The 14,973-nt window shown below is 36.4% G+C and overlaps 1 protein-coding gene across 1 annotated transcript in view; it reads left to right on the top strand.

Moving 5' to 3' along the window:
* The window catches only part of LOC130244212 (zinc finger protein 513), a 28,023-nt gene extending 13,391 nt beyond the window's left edge, over positions 1-14,632 (top strand). Inside the window, exons 2-4 of the mRNA XM_056476528.1 lie at positions 4,562-4,690; positions 7,375-8,055; positions 11,682-14,632. Coding sequence (XP_056332503.1) covers positions 4,562-4,690; positions 7,375-8,055; positions 11,682-12,454 — 1,583 coding nt within the window. The 3' untranslated portion in view covers positions 12,455-14,632. The remainder of the gene's footprint in view (positions 1-4,561; positions 4,691-7,374; positions 8,056-11,681) is intronic.
* The last annotated feature ends 341 nt before the right edge of the window (positions 14,633-14,973 follow it).

The following is a 14,973-nucleotide window of genomic DNA, read 5'->3' as shown; positions in this document are numbered from 1 at the left end:
TATATATATATATATATATATATATATATATATAGATATAGATATAGATATAGATAGATAGATAGATAGATAGATAGATAGATAGATAGATATATACATATATATATATATATATAGAGAGAGAGAGAGAGAGAGAGAGAGAGAGAGAGAGACAGACAGAGAGAGAGAGAGAGAGAGATAGATAGATAGATAGATAGATAGATAGATAGATAGATAGCTATATATAGATAATAAAAACCAGAGTTATATAGTACATATACTTTTACTAAGTGCAAGAAAGACTATGACAATAAATTGGATGAAGCCACACCCTCCAACAATAGTACAGTGGTTAGAAAAACTTAAATCTATATATAGAATGGAGTATATGACTGCTCTACTTCAATTAAAAATGGATATTTTTAGACAAAGATGGGCACCTGTTACTTTGTATCTGAACAGGACATCGTATTTCCAGCTCCTTTGAAACTGAAAATAATGTATGTTTTTTTTTTTTTTGTTTTTTTTTGTAATTTGTTTTTATTTACATCTAGAGTTACTTTTTTCTGTTGTTTTTTTATAATCGCTACTGTCAGTGAATATTCTGTTCTGTAAAATGTTTTAATGTATAAAAATAAAGTAAAAAAAAAAGAAGAAGGTTTTTGAGGAAAACATGCATGACTTTTCTCCATATATCAGAATCAGAATGAACTTTATTCACCAAGTTAAAGGAATTTTTTTGTAGTTTACATGAGCTCAGAGTCCATACAGTTGAAGTCAGGATTATTAACCTCCCTGTATGTTTAGTTCCTTAATTCCTGTTTAACAAAGATCTTTTTTTCAACATAATATTTGACTAGATAATTTTCATGATAGTAATATTCAGCTTACAGTGACATTTAAAGACTTAACTAACGTAATTAGGCAAGTCCTTGTATAATGATGGTTTGTTCTGTGTATAATCCCAAAAAATATAAAATATAGCGCTAATAATATTGAAAATTAAAAAATTAAAAACTGCTTTTCTTCTAGCCGAAATAAAACAAATAAGACTTTCTCCAGAAGAAAAAACATTATAGGAAATACCGTGAGAAATTCCCTTCTCTGTTAAACATCATCTGGGAAATAATTGAAAAAGAAAATTCAGAGGAGGGCGATTAATTTTGACTTGAACTGTACGTGCATATCAACATGAGGACTTAAAGGATATTTAAATGTGTGAAATAAAGTAAACAAAATTACACATTTAAATATAATATCTAGATGAATTATGTACATTGTTGACTGTTTTCACTGTGTATATATAAAAGATTTGAAAAATACAAATAAGTGGCTTTATTGATTATAGAAACATGGTTTTCGCATTCATTCTTCCATGGCGGGCCGCCACACCAAAATTCATTCCTGCCACGGCTACATTACAGCTTCTCATTCAAAACCTTCAGTTGTTGCTGTTTTTTTATTATAGCGGATTTTAATCGCACCAAAATATATTAAAATGTAAGTGAATTATAACAGAGCAAACATTTCTGTAACGGAGTAGTGCTGTGTGTTATTTCTTTAACCCTTTAAGGTGACATGCTGACTGACTAACTGACAGAACTGTGCGATGCGTGAGGCCAGCAAACGCAACGAAGCTTTCAGTTAAGATGAACACAGTTTTCATAATTATCAGGGCTTGACATTAACGTTTTTGATCACCAGCCACTGTGGCTAGTAGTTTTCCACCATTACTAACCACTCGCAATTTTCACTAACCACAATTTTATTGTTGGGAAAATATATTTTATACACATAAATGACTTTGACATGCAAAAATGACTTGATTTAGATTTTGTGTTATGTTCACATGCCTCCTCATTCATTTCACTTTTTGTGTGTCGTGTATGAGCTTGCTCAATAATCATGAGCAAATGGGTCGTGGTATCATAGTATTACAATTAGTTTTTATTGTACATAATTTCAGAGCTCAAAATGAAGGATTTACCAAATTAATCTCTGACCACACCAAACATAAGCAATTAATTATTTCTTAGCCACAAATTTTTAAAGGTAAAGCAAGCAAAATATAGCTGTATACTATACTTTTTATTTTACAAAACATATGCACGGTAATCTGTCATGGCTAATGGTCCCAGATCACCAGTTAACTACACATAAATGGAGAGTTATTCATTCATTCATTCTCTTTTCGGCTTAGTCCCTTTATTAATCCGGGGTCGCCACAGCGGAATGAACCGCCAACTCATCCAGCATTTGTTTTATGCAGCGGATGCCCTTCCAGCTGCAACCCATCACTGGGAAACACATACACACTTATTCACACACACATACACTACGGACAATTTAGCCTACCCAATTAACCTGTACCACATGTCTTTGGAGGAAACCCACGCGAACGCAGGGAGAACATGCAAACTCCACACAGAAACGCCAACTGACCGAGCCGAGGCTCGAACCAGCGACCTTCTTGCTGTGAGGCGACAGCACTACCTACTGTGCCACTGCATTGCCAATGGGGAGTTAATCTCCCATTAAAGCAATGACATTGTAAAAATTTTAACTTAATCATATTAACGCAAAAGAAAGCAGGTAAAAAGCATACCGTGTGATAATGAAAGGATGACCGCAAACACGCGGTTAACGTTAGACCCAATAATCTGTTCAAAGAATGGCTAAAGCGAAAGCAACCGGTGCTGCTTACAAAAACAAACCTGGAGCTATTGAAAGCAGCAAGACTGTGGGTGCATGTTCATCACTTTTTGTCTAGTCTATTTGAAAGAGAACCGAACACATCAGTTGTGTTTCTAGATACAGTTGCTTCACGCAAGGAAACGGGAGCGTGCACACGTTTTAAACAGTCGCGCGCATCACCTCAGCTGTCAGCGCGAGGGATTATCCTCTCATTCGGTATTCAGCTGCTTTCTATTGCTCGCACGAACGCAATTATTTTTGTCAGTCGTGTTGCTTCTCAATTTTAAGATCGCCTTTGCATGCATATTAGACCATCCTTATTGTCGAACCCTGCTTTTAAGAATTACTATCTGATAAAATTATTTCAACCAGCCGAAGTGGCTAGTGGGAGTGTCTGTCTTACCTGCCACGGCTGAAATCTACCTGCATTTGGCGGGTTGGTGGGTGTTAATGTCAAGCCCTGATAATTATACTTTATATATATAAAGGTCTATGGCTCTGCATACAATGACTTTATCTTGCTGGACTTTTTAGCTGTTTCACTTTACTTCAGGTCGCATCAATGCCGTTTTGTAGGTCTAATGGAGACATTTATAAATATTCCTAGCAAATCTAATAAATATTGAGACATACTCGTTACATAAACGCACTAAATCGCACTTCATCAGCGTTTATTTGAGAGCGCACAAGAAAATCTGTGCTATATTTGAGGGCGTGCAAGAAGTATTGTGCAGGAACAGAGGAAATCGGCGTGCAAGCAAAGAGATTCGCATGCTCGTATTACATAAATGCAATCTCGACTTGTAATACTACACTCACGACATTTTGTCATTGAATTAATGCCATAGGTAGGTGGTAGATCTGTGTAAAAGGTCTGCCACAGCTGGAAAAAAATCCTAGAGCGAACACTGAGAGACCATAAACACTAATGTTATTGTATTATCTGACCGTAAAATATACAGTAGCGACTGGTGTGCTAGTTATTCAAGTTGGAAATGGCTTGAGAAAAAAAAAATGCTTAGATGTTTCAGTGCAGCTTTAAAGGGCACTAATTGATCTCAGCTGATGAATAAGAGTTTCATCTAGTGAAATGATCAGTCATCTTCTTGAAATATATTAAAAATGTAAATGAAATAAAAATGTAATTGTTTTCGTATCATTAATTTGTCTTATGGTCATCAAAATTAATAATCAAATATAGTACATTTTACACAATTTATACCCAAACTATCATCTAGAAAGTCTGAAGAATTATGCAAAGAGATGAATAACTTACAAGATGCAAATCAAATACAAAAGAAATCAAAGAATAACAGCCTGTGTGTAACATTAACTGGTCATAAGGGTCAAAATATATTAGCAAAAGGAAATCTTTGCATAATAATAAAAGAAGAATTTAAAAAAAGAAAGCCAAAAAAACACATCATATCTTTGTATTAAAAAATAAACTGTAGCTTCCAGTTACACTTTTGCATAAATTAAGTTTGCTAAGTGGACATGATGATTTTCTCAACTTCAAAATGACCAAAACACAACCAACGGAGTGGGTTCACTGATATGTTAGAGTAATATTAAGGGTATTTCTTAAAAATGAATGGCTGTTAATTTGCTCATACTCAGGGCATCCAAAATATGGCTTTATGATATTCAGAGGTTTTATACTTATTTATTTTAAAATGTTAGCATAACAAAGCAAGTTTGACAGTAAAGGAAAAAGATGTCGACTCTTATGAATCATCAATAACCACCATTTCCGCTAAAGTTCCTAATGTTGAGAGACTATTTGTTTTCATATGTCAAACTGATGTGGATATAATGATGTTATTCCAGCATGATGAATAATCAAGCTCTATTCTTCAGACTGTGATGCTGTGCTGTTTGTGTGCAGTGGGAGCTGAAGATGGAGTGGCTGTTGGTAATCAGGAAAACCTGGTGCTGGAGAGCGACTTCCTCCTCGGACAGGAACTGGGCTTTGGAGAAAATGACTACAGGATTGTTGGTTTTGAAAGGGACTCGGGTCAGTGACAGAATATGAATTACTTACTTAGACAACTTCAAGTTTTAAGATTTTGCTTGCTTAACTGTTCCAAACCTGAGCCAATGGTACAAGTCTAACTGTAAAAATAATGTTATTAAATTAATAAAATAATAGTTTTAGTATAGGCTCCAAAATGTTAGACAGTTTCTTATTATATTATATTATATTATATTATATTATATTATATTATATTATATTATATTATATTATATTATATTATATATACTATACTATACTATATTATACTATATTATATTATACTATATTATACTATACTGTATTATATTATATTATACTTTACTATACTATATTTTATTATACTATACTATATTATACTATATTATATTATACTATATTATATTATACTATATTATACTATACTTTATTATATTATATTATATTATATTATATGTTATATTATATTATACTATATTATATTATACTGTACTATATTATATTATATTATATTATATTATATTATATTATATTATATTATATTATATTATATTATATTATATTATATTATATTATTGTTTTATATTATTTACAAAAGTGTTATAGTATTAGTAGTATAATAATAATAATTGTATTAATAATAATAACAATAATAATAGTAGAATATAACTGTTGTTACAGATCAAATATGCCAACTATTGCCTTACCTACGTAATAATTGTCTCAACTTTATTTTGCTATACTTTTCCATACTAAGCATTTGCCATTATTGTAGTATTGTCTTTTTCCCCCGTAAATTATTAAATGAATTATTGGTGTTTTTTAGAAATATAAAATAAATAATAAATAATATACATGATATATTATTATTTAATTGTATTTATTTATTAGATAATTATCTTGCTGTTTTATATAATATTGCTTTTATTTTAATAATGATGATAATAATAGTATTAATAATAATAATAATAATAATAATAATAATAATAATAATAATAATAAAATTATTATTAATAATAAATATTTTACTGCTGTTGTCACAGATTCAAAATGCCAACCAGTGCCTTACCTATGTAATAATTGACTCAGCATTATTTTCCTATAATATTACATACCAAGCATTTGCTATTATTATTTTGGTAAATTTATTATTTATTAATTATTAATTATTAAATTAATTATTAGTATTTTTATATTAATGTAAAAAATATAATATTAAATAATATGTTATATTATTATAAAATTGCAGTGCTTCCCACAGGTTTGAAATATACTTGTGGTGGTAGCCGGATTGAAACGCACTATTTAACCACATCACATAAATAGTTAACTATATGCGACGAACAAAGCATAATTTCATTTTTAATAGTAATTATATTTATTATGACACTGTTTTACACTGCTTCTTTTCAATGAGTTAAAGTAAAAAAAAAGACAGAAATAAAAAAGAAATACTTTTATGCTATTTAGGAGCCATGTGCAGCCACTGACAGGTCACATCTGCTGCTTTCTCTTTCAAGTTCAAAGCAAACTTGAATGCCAACGCATTTTAGATATGTATAAAAATAGCCTATTTAATATATTAACATCAAATTAATAAAATTAATCAGCAAATGAGAAATAAATCACAAAAAATGTAATAAAAACAGACAATATTTCAAAAAATTATCATAATTGCTAGATTAAAACGACTAGTTTTTTTTTAGATAAAGCAAATGCGCTGATTAACCTTTACTAATGGTGAATAAATATTTTGCAGCCAGTTAAGATTTCATTTCATCCTCTCAGAGTATTGTAAAGTTTTTCGGAGTCGTTTATATTAATTAATCTATTATTTACTTTGTCTCTCGGTATCGGCTGTGATTGCTGTCAGCTGTGAATCCAGTCGGACAGTAGTCTTTAATAAAAGAGTAATGCAAAAACAAATGTGAGCTTTAGAAAGTGAAAGCAAAATTCGAATCCCGGAAAGTTTAGGAGATTTAAAAACCTGGGCCTGACGAGTTTTTTTAAGTCCCAAAAATGTGCGTCTCTGTGGGTCTGCAGAGCACGTGAAACTGTCTGCATGAGTGTTGACCGGTCTCGCGGGCACAGAACAAAACTAGTAAACGAGAGAAGATTTTCCACTACTTAATCGTTCGCAGATGTTTAATTATATTGAGCAGATACAAAAGGTGTAAAAGGATGTTAAAAGTAAAAAATAGTTTATAGTAAAAAAAAGTGTCAGTAAATATGTTTGGGCGGCCGTTAATCTACCTGGGCAGCTCGCCCAAGTAAAGTCTATGTGTAGGAAGCACTGAATTGTATTTATTTATTAGGTAATAATATTGCTCTATTCACTGACCCAGAAAAGGCACTATTAAGGTCTTTTCCTCGGTGATATTATAATAATTATATTATTATTATTATTAATGAGAATAATAATAATTATTATTATTTTTCATATTTTAAAAATATATAAATATAACAATTTATTTTTAATATATTATCAATAATAATAAGATAATTTGGTATTATTATTATTGTAGTAGTAGTAGTAGTAGTAGTAGTAGTACAATTGTAGTAATAGATTATCATCATCCCCATCATCATCATCATTATTATGAGAGAAGAGGTTAAACACTTTGAGTTATCGTAAAAAAGTTTTACCATAACTATATGAAAGGTAACCAAAACTGCATAACCAGGCATTTTTTGTGATGTTCTTCCAGACTCTGTGGTGGCTGATATGGGCATGCCGGTGTACAGCTTCAGCGATGAGGACTGCTCCAGCTACAACCGTCTTGGCATCGAGAGTGACTTCGAAGACCCTCGAGACACCGAGAGCGAGCGTGAAGAAATGGCTCCTGAAGCTGCGTTTGCACCATATCTATCCTGCAGGCAGTGCGGTCAGCTGCTGGGTGATCCTCTGAGTGGCCTCTACTGCCTTCAATGTGGAGAAGCTGACCGGCAGGACCGATCCCTGGAGCCTACTCAACCAGCAGACAACACACTAGAGAACATAAACCACAGCAGATCTGACGGAAACGCTTCTAAAACGTTCTCCTGCAAGCTGTGCAGTTTCAGCTCGCGCTACTCCAATCACTTGAAGCGGCACATGAAGACTCACAACGGTGAGAAACCGTACCAGTGTCCGCACTGTGTGTACGCCTCGGCGCAGCTGGTGAATCTGCAGAGGCACGTGCGCACACACACCGGAGAGAAACCATACAAATGCCAGTTCTGCACATTCGCGTGCAATTCTCTGGGAAACCTGAAGAGGCACCAGCGCATGCACACGCAGGAGAAAGAGCTCAGCTGTTCACACTGCGACTTCAGAGCCAGCAACAGCCACTCTCTAAAGAAACACACCAAGAGCCATAAGGAGGACAAAACTACTGCCTTAACGGAAGGTAACTGATCCATCTGGATTTGCTTTTGCAATGCATGTTTCTGCTATTGATAGTTTGCAGTAGGGGTGTCAAAATTAATTGTTTCTTCGGTGCACAGCAATGCAGACGCGGACAATTCGGTATCGGTTCAGTAATAATCTTAACCAGTTATTGTGTACTGACGTCATTTATCTCATATGCGCTCTGTTGCCGTAGCTTACTATGGTGAGGGAGGTCGAGCGCGAGTATTTACAACGTTCAAACTACTTAAAAACGCAGAAACTGTGCACAATTTCACTCGTGTGTGTTTGCTGGATCAGTCTTTCACTGACACTTACAACAGAAGCCCCTATTTCACTGCGATTGAGAGAATGAAAGTACTCCATTTTCTCTCTCTCTCTCTCTCTCTCCTTCTCTCTCTCACTCACTGTGGGCCCATTTGACCTGCTGGCATGACTTTTCCTCTCCTCTCGGCTGTTTTACAGCGATACTTCTGGATACAGACACAAGCGCGTGCCTGAAGAGTTTTCTCTACCGTGTCTATCATCGATCAGCTGTGATCGCCGCTGCCACCTGCCGCTTATCAGTGTCACTCATCTGTGAAGAGTGCAGCGTGCAAGAGCCAATCACAGCCGTTTTTGTTGAGCGTGTGACCAATCAAAGTGGTGTAAGAGAACTTGGTAGACTAGGATCAGAAAGCGAGCGGGATATTTATATTTGTTTATATTATTTGCTATAAATGCTTGTGTTGTTTAAAGGTACAGTTTATATATCTGACTGAAATTGAATTACAAATAGTATATAAATATATATATATTTATACATTTTAATACAAGAATTCTGCTGTGAAGAAAATATAAAACTGTGTATGGAAAGCACCGTCAATGCACCGTGATTCACTGAGATATCGAATTGAACCGAATCGATGGTATAATAATCGTAAACGAACTGTGATACCAGTGTAGGTTCACAGTTCTAGTTTCCAGTCACGTGACCTGTACAGAGAACTGCTTGGCAAAAAATAATAGGCCATAATGGCAGCTATGAGGGCGACACAGTGGCTCAGTGGTTTGCACTGTCGCCCCCCCAGCGAGAAGGTCGCTGGTTTAAGTCTCGGCTATAGCTTGTAAGTGTCTGCTTTTATATTCAGTGTCTGTTATGCCGACTTCAGACTGCAGGATTTTCAAAGTAGTCGCGTCACAGATGTTTTCACACTGCATGACTATCTGGGGTATCATGCTGTGTTTACACTTCAAGATGAATCAGCAGCAGGGGGTTTCACACTCCATGACTTTACTACAGGAGAATCGCAGACTACTTTGTCTCGGTCCACAAACTACGTCTTACAACTAAACGCACGCAAGAAGTGAGATGAAAACAACGTGAGGTCACGTATCTTTTGTTATTAACTACATATTGAGAGCGAAGCCTTTAGTGGGGTAGAAAATGTACTTATTTTGCTCAGCTGGCTTTGAAGGGAATTAGCAATTTCTCCTCAACTTTTTTCTTTGACACGTCAAACACACACGGGTGCTCCTGCCAAATTTACACCAGTTTTTCCTCCGTTTCTTGGGTCCAAATAGACAGAAAACAAGCCCTTTTTAAAGGGGAAATGAAGCACTCAGTCAAGTTTACCTTATTTTGTACATTGGATTCCACTTTAATAAAAGTATATTAAACAAACTCGATTAATGTAACCATTTAGAAGAAAACAACATGTTCTACTATAGATTTTAGACCTAGGGCGCCGCCATCTCGGAAGCCTAATGCATGAAGTTGCCCAATGCATGAAGTGGACGTGGAGCTAGTGCATATACAAGCCTCATTGTAATGGGGGCAGGTACTTTCCCTTTTCACTACTACAGCCCCTCACCTCTGCTCGAGTTCAAACACAACTAAGATTGGCGCGGTGTTTCTTATGGCAGGTTTTGTCCTTCATACATGTCGAGAGATCAACTTGATAAGGGAACATGTCTTGACATAATCCACACAGATGTGACTTAGTAAAGCGTGAAGTCATGTATGATTTGCATTAGTCTGAATGTAAATTCCCTTGTCAGGCAGCGCTTGAGCAGCGTGAGAGAGTGGACCACAGCGCATCAAACGAAAAGTATTAACAAAAGAAAAACACACAACTTAAGACACTTAAATGATTGTATTTGTTGTATTTGCACCAGCTCTGTGATGCTCGTCCACAACTTCATGCATTAGGTTAAACTAGGCTGTCCAGTCTCTGTGTTCAGAGAAATTCCCTCTATCCTGACTAGTCTTCCAGTTCCTGCTGCTGAAAAACATCCCCACAGCATGATGCTGTCACCACCATGCCTCAATGTTTGCATGGTATTAGCCTGGTGATTAGCGGTGCCTGGTTTTCTCCAAACGTTACGCCTGGCATTCACTCCAAAGAGTTCAATTTTAGTGTCATCAGACCAGAGAATTTTCTTTCGTATGGTCTGAGAGTCCTTCAGATGCCTTTTGGCAAATTCCAGCCAGGGAGTGGCTTCCGTCTGGCCACTCTACCCTAAAGGCCTGATTGGTGGATTGCTGCACAGATGGTTGTCCTTCTGTAAGTTTCTCCTCTCTCCACAGAAGAACGCTGGAGCTCAGACAAAGTAACCATCGTGTTATTGATCACCTCCCTGTCTAAGGCCCTTCGCCCCCAATCACTCAGCTGAGATGGCCGGCCAGCTCTAGGAAGAGTCCTGGTGGTTCAAACATTTTCCACTTGCGGATGATGGAGGTCACTGTGCTCATTGGAACTTTCAGAGCAGCAAAAAAAAATCTGTTACCTTCCCCAGCCTTGTGCCCTGAGGCCATCCTGTCTTGGAGGTCTACAGACAGTTCCTTTGTCTTCATGCTTGGTTTGTGCTTTGGCATGCATTGTCAACCCAGGGACCTTATATAGACAGGTGTATGCCCTTTCAAATCATGTCCAATCAACTGAATTTACCACAGGTGAACTCCAATGAAGCTGCTGAAACATCTCAAGAATGATCAGTGGAAACCGAATGTACCTGAGCTCAATTTAGAGCTTCATGCCAAAGGCTGTGAATACTGATGTACATGTGATTTTTAATATTTTAAGATTTTTAATAAATTTGCAACAATTTAAAAAAATCTTTTTCACATTGTCATTATGGGGTATTGTGTGTAGAATTTTAAGGAAATAAATGAATTTAATCCATATATATATATATATATATATATGTGTATATATATATATGTGTATATATATATATATATGTGTATATATATATATATATATATATGTATATATATATATATATATGTATATATATATATATATATATATATATATATATATATATATATATATATATATATATATATATATATATATATATATGTGTATATATATATATACTTGCATGCATACAACATATATAGACACACACATACATACATATATTATATATAACCTATTTATTTATTGTTTATTTTTGTCTGTTGTAAATTCCCACTGCTCACATCTGATAATTTACACAGTTTGCACTTTATGCTGCAAACCAAAAGAGGAAACGCAACACTTTTTCATAGGGAAGTAGAAGTGATGAAGTTCCTAAAACGGTATTCTCCGTAAAGAGGAAGATTAATTGTGTGTGTGTGTGTGTGTGTGTGTGTTTCAGAATCTGTGGTGTCGGACCTCACTCTGCACATCAGCAGCGACCCAGACTTCCTCCAAAACTACGATCATCATCATAATCATCATCCTCCTTCTCATCTTCCTCCTCCAGCCCTGCTGCACACCGAGGGTTTGTCTGGGGAGTCTGACCCTCTGCCTGAGCTGCTGTTCCCCTTCAGCTGCCGCGTGTGTGGAGCTGTGCTGGACGACGACGAGGCCGCGGCGCCGCAGATCTGCAGCAAATGCACACTAGACATGCTCTCCAAAAGCTCCCCGGACAAAGACGATAAGCTGTTTCCATGCACGTCATGTCCGTTCGTCACGCAGTATCCCAACCACCTCGCTCGCCACATGAAGACGCACAGCGGAGAAAAGCCCTACAAGTGTCCGCAGTGCAGCTATGCGTCTGCGCACTTCGATAACCTAAAACGGCACCACCGCGTGCACACCGGCGAAAAGCCGTACAAGTGCCGCGTGTGCGATTATGCCTGCGGAAATCTTGCCAATCTGAAGCGGCACGAGCGCATCCATTCAGGCTCCAAGCCGTTCCAGTGCAGCGTGTGCAGTTACAGCTGCAACCAGAGCATGAACCTGAAGCGCCACATGCTGCGGCACACCGGAGAAAAACCCTTTAAATGCCAGCACTGCGGGTACACCACCGGCCACTGGGACAACTACAAACGACACCAGAAAAAACATGGACACGCCGGCGGCGAAGGCTGGATTAAGATGCAGCTGCCCGAGAAAGAGGACGAGGAGGAGGAGGGAGAGATGTAGGAGAGCTGCAGGTTGATTTTGCATCGATTGGGAGATTTTCATAAGCGTTGCAATTCTTTAGTGAATCGGTTTTGGGCTTAATTTTTAACAGCAGATGGCGCTCTAGGCTAGTTTTTAACAACAGTAGACTGCACTCTAGGCTAGTTTTGAACAGCAGACATGTTCTAGGCTAGGTTTAAACAACAGATGATGCTCTAGGCTAGTTTAAAACAGCCAATGGTGCTCTAGGCTAGTTTTAAACAGCAAATGATGCATGCCCTAGACTAATTTTAACAGATGAGTGTGGTTTATGCTAGTTTTGAACATTAGATGGCGCTCTAGGCTAGTTTCAAACAGCAGATGGTGCTCTAGGCTATTTTTTTTAACAGCAGAGGGCGCTCTAGGCTAGTTTTGAATAGCAGAGGGCGCTCTAGGCTAGTTTTGAATAGCAGAAGGCGCTCTAGGCTAGTTTTGAATAGCAGAGGGCGCTCTAGGCTAGTGATGAACAGCAGAGGGTGCTATAGGCTAGTTTTGAACAGCAGACGGCGCTCTAGGCTAGTTTTCAAATGCAGATGATGGTGCTCTTGGCTAGTTTTGAGCAGAAGATGGTGCTCTAGGCTATTTTTTAACAGCAGATGTTGCTCTAGGCTAGTTTTGAACAGCAGAGGGCGTTCTAGGCTAGTTTTGAATAGCAGAGGGCGCTCTAGGCTAGTTTTGAAAAGCAGAGGGCGCTCTAGGCTAGTTTTGAACAGCAGAGGGTGCTATAGGTTAGTTTTGAACAGCAGAGGGTGCTATAGGCTAGCTTTGAACAGCAGAGGGCGCTCTAGGCTAGTTTTGAACAGCAGATGATGGTGCTCTTGGCTAGTTTTGAGCAGAAGAGGGTGCTCTAGGCTATTTTTTAACAGCAGATGTTGCTCTAGGCTAGTTTTAACAGCAGATGATGGTGCTCTGAGCTAGTTTTAACACCAGATGATGGTGCTCTAGGCTAGCTTTTAACCTCAGACTGTGCTCTAGGCTAGTTTCTAACTGCAGATAGTGCTTTAGGCTAGTTTTTAACAACAGGCTATTTTTAATAGCAAACATTGCTCTAGGCTAGTTTGAACATCAGACTGCATTCTATGCTAGTTTTTAACAGCAGATGGCGTTCTAAGCTTGTTTTAACAACCTTTGATGGTGCTCTAGGCTAGCTTTTAACAGCAAACTGGGCTTTAGGCTAGTTTCTAACTGCAGATGGTGCTCTAGGCTAGTTTTTAACAACCGATGGCATTCTAGGCTAGCTTTTAACAGCTTTTTTTAATTAAAAACTAGCATAGAGCGCCATCTACTGTTGTTAAAACTAGCCTAGAGCGCTGTCTGCAGTTAAAACTAGCCTAGAGCGCTGTCTGCTGTTAAAACTAACATAAAGTGCTGTCTGCTGTAAGAAACTAGCCTAGAGCACCAACTACTGTAAAAAAAAAAAATAACCTGGAGCGTCATCTGCTTTTAAAACTAGTGTAGAGAATTATTTACTGTTAGAAGCTAGCCATAGAGTGCCATCTTCTGTTTGTAAAAACTAGCCTAGAGCGCCATCTACTGTTTAAAAACTAGCCTAGAGCACCATCTATTCTTAAAAACTAGCCTAGAGTGCCGTCTTCTGTTTAAAAACTAGCCTAGAGCACCATCTATTGTTAAAAACTAGCCTAGAGTGCCATCTTCTGTTAAAGTAAACTCAGTGGTTCAGAAGAGAAAAGTGATGCATTTTGAAAATCTCCCAATCAATGCAGAATGGATTTTTCACTGCTCGTGATGTCTAGCTCCAGTGGCCTTAATATTATTATTATTATTATTATTATTATTATCATCATTGGAATCCATTCATGATGATGGGGCTGTTTTTTGTCCATATGGTGATTGATTGTATTTTTTGTAGTTGAACTGTGTGCAACAGTTGATTATAATCACACAATCACAGTCTAAATGTCATTTAAGAGCATCTTCTTGAACTGAAAGGGCGCATTTATGCAGCGCTGCAGGTGAATCTCACAAAAAATACATCGAGGTTATCTTTCACTTCAATATTAAAAGAAGACATGATTATTTGTTTGGTAGGGGTATTAATGGTTTCTTTTTGCTTTGGGAATTGTGAATAATTTTTATTTGGCTCATTTGCAGTAATTATTACAAATTTAAATGGTTAATTTAATTCGTATAAATTGAAAAGCACACAGCAGATACTGACGATTAAAATAATTGCAACATTTTTTTAAATGATAAGAATTGTTGCTTTTCTGCATTAAATTATAAACAATATTTTTGCTTTACAGTAAGATTTTCCTGTAAAACAAAAAGTATTTTTTAATTGTCATGTATTACTGTGATCAATTTTTTTGTCATATAGGTTTTTTTTTGTTGTTATTACAATATATTATTTGTAATTTTCCATTACAATAAGAATGTAAATTTTATTGGCATTTTTAAGGACAATTTTGTTTTGATTTTCAAACTGCAATAGGTTATATTTGCATTTAGAATTATTATTAATAATTTTACATTACAATAAT

This window comes from Danio aesculapii, chromosome 17, assembly GCF_903798145.1.
Source record: "Danio aesculapii chromosome 17, fDanAes4.1, whole genome shotgun sequence".
Classification (NCBI taxonomy): domain Eukaryota; kingdom Metazoa; phylum Chordata; class Actinopteri; order Cypriniformes; family Danionidae; genus Danio; species Danio aesculapii.
Note: the sequence above shows the minus strand (reverse complement) of the source record. Positions and strands in the feature narration are given on the sequence as shown.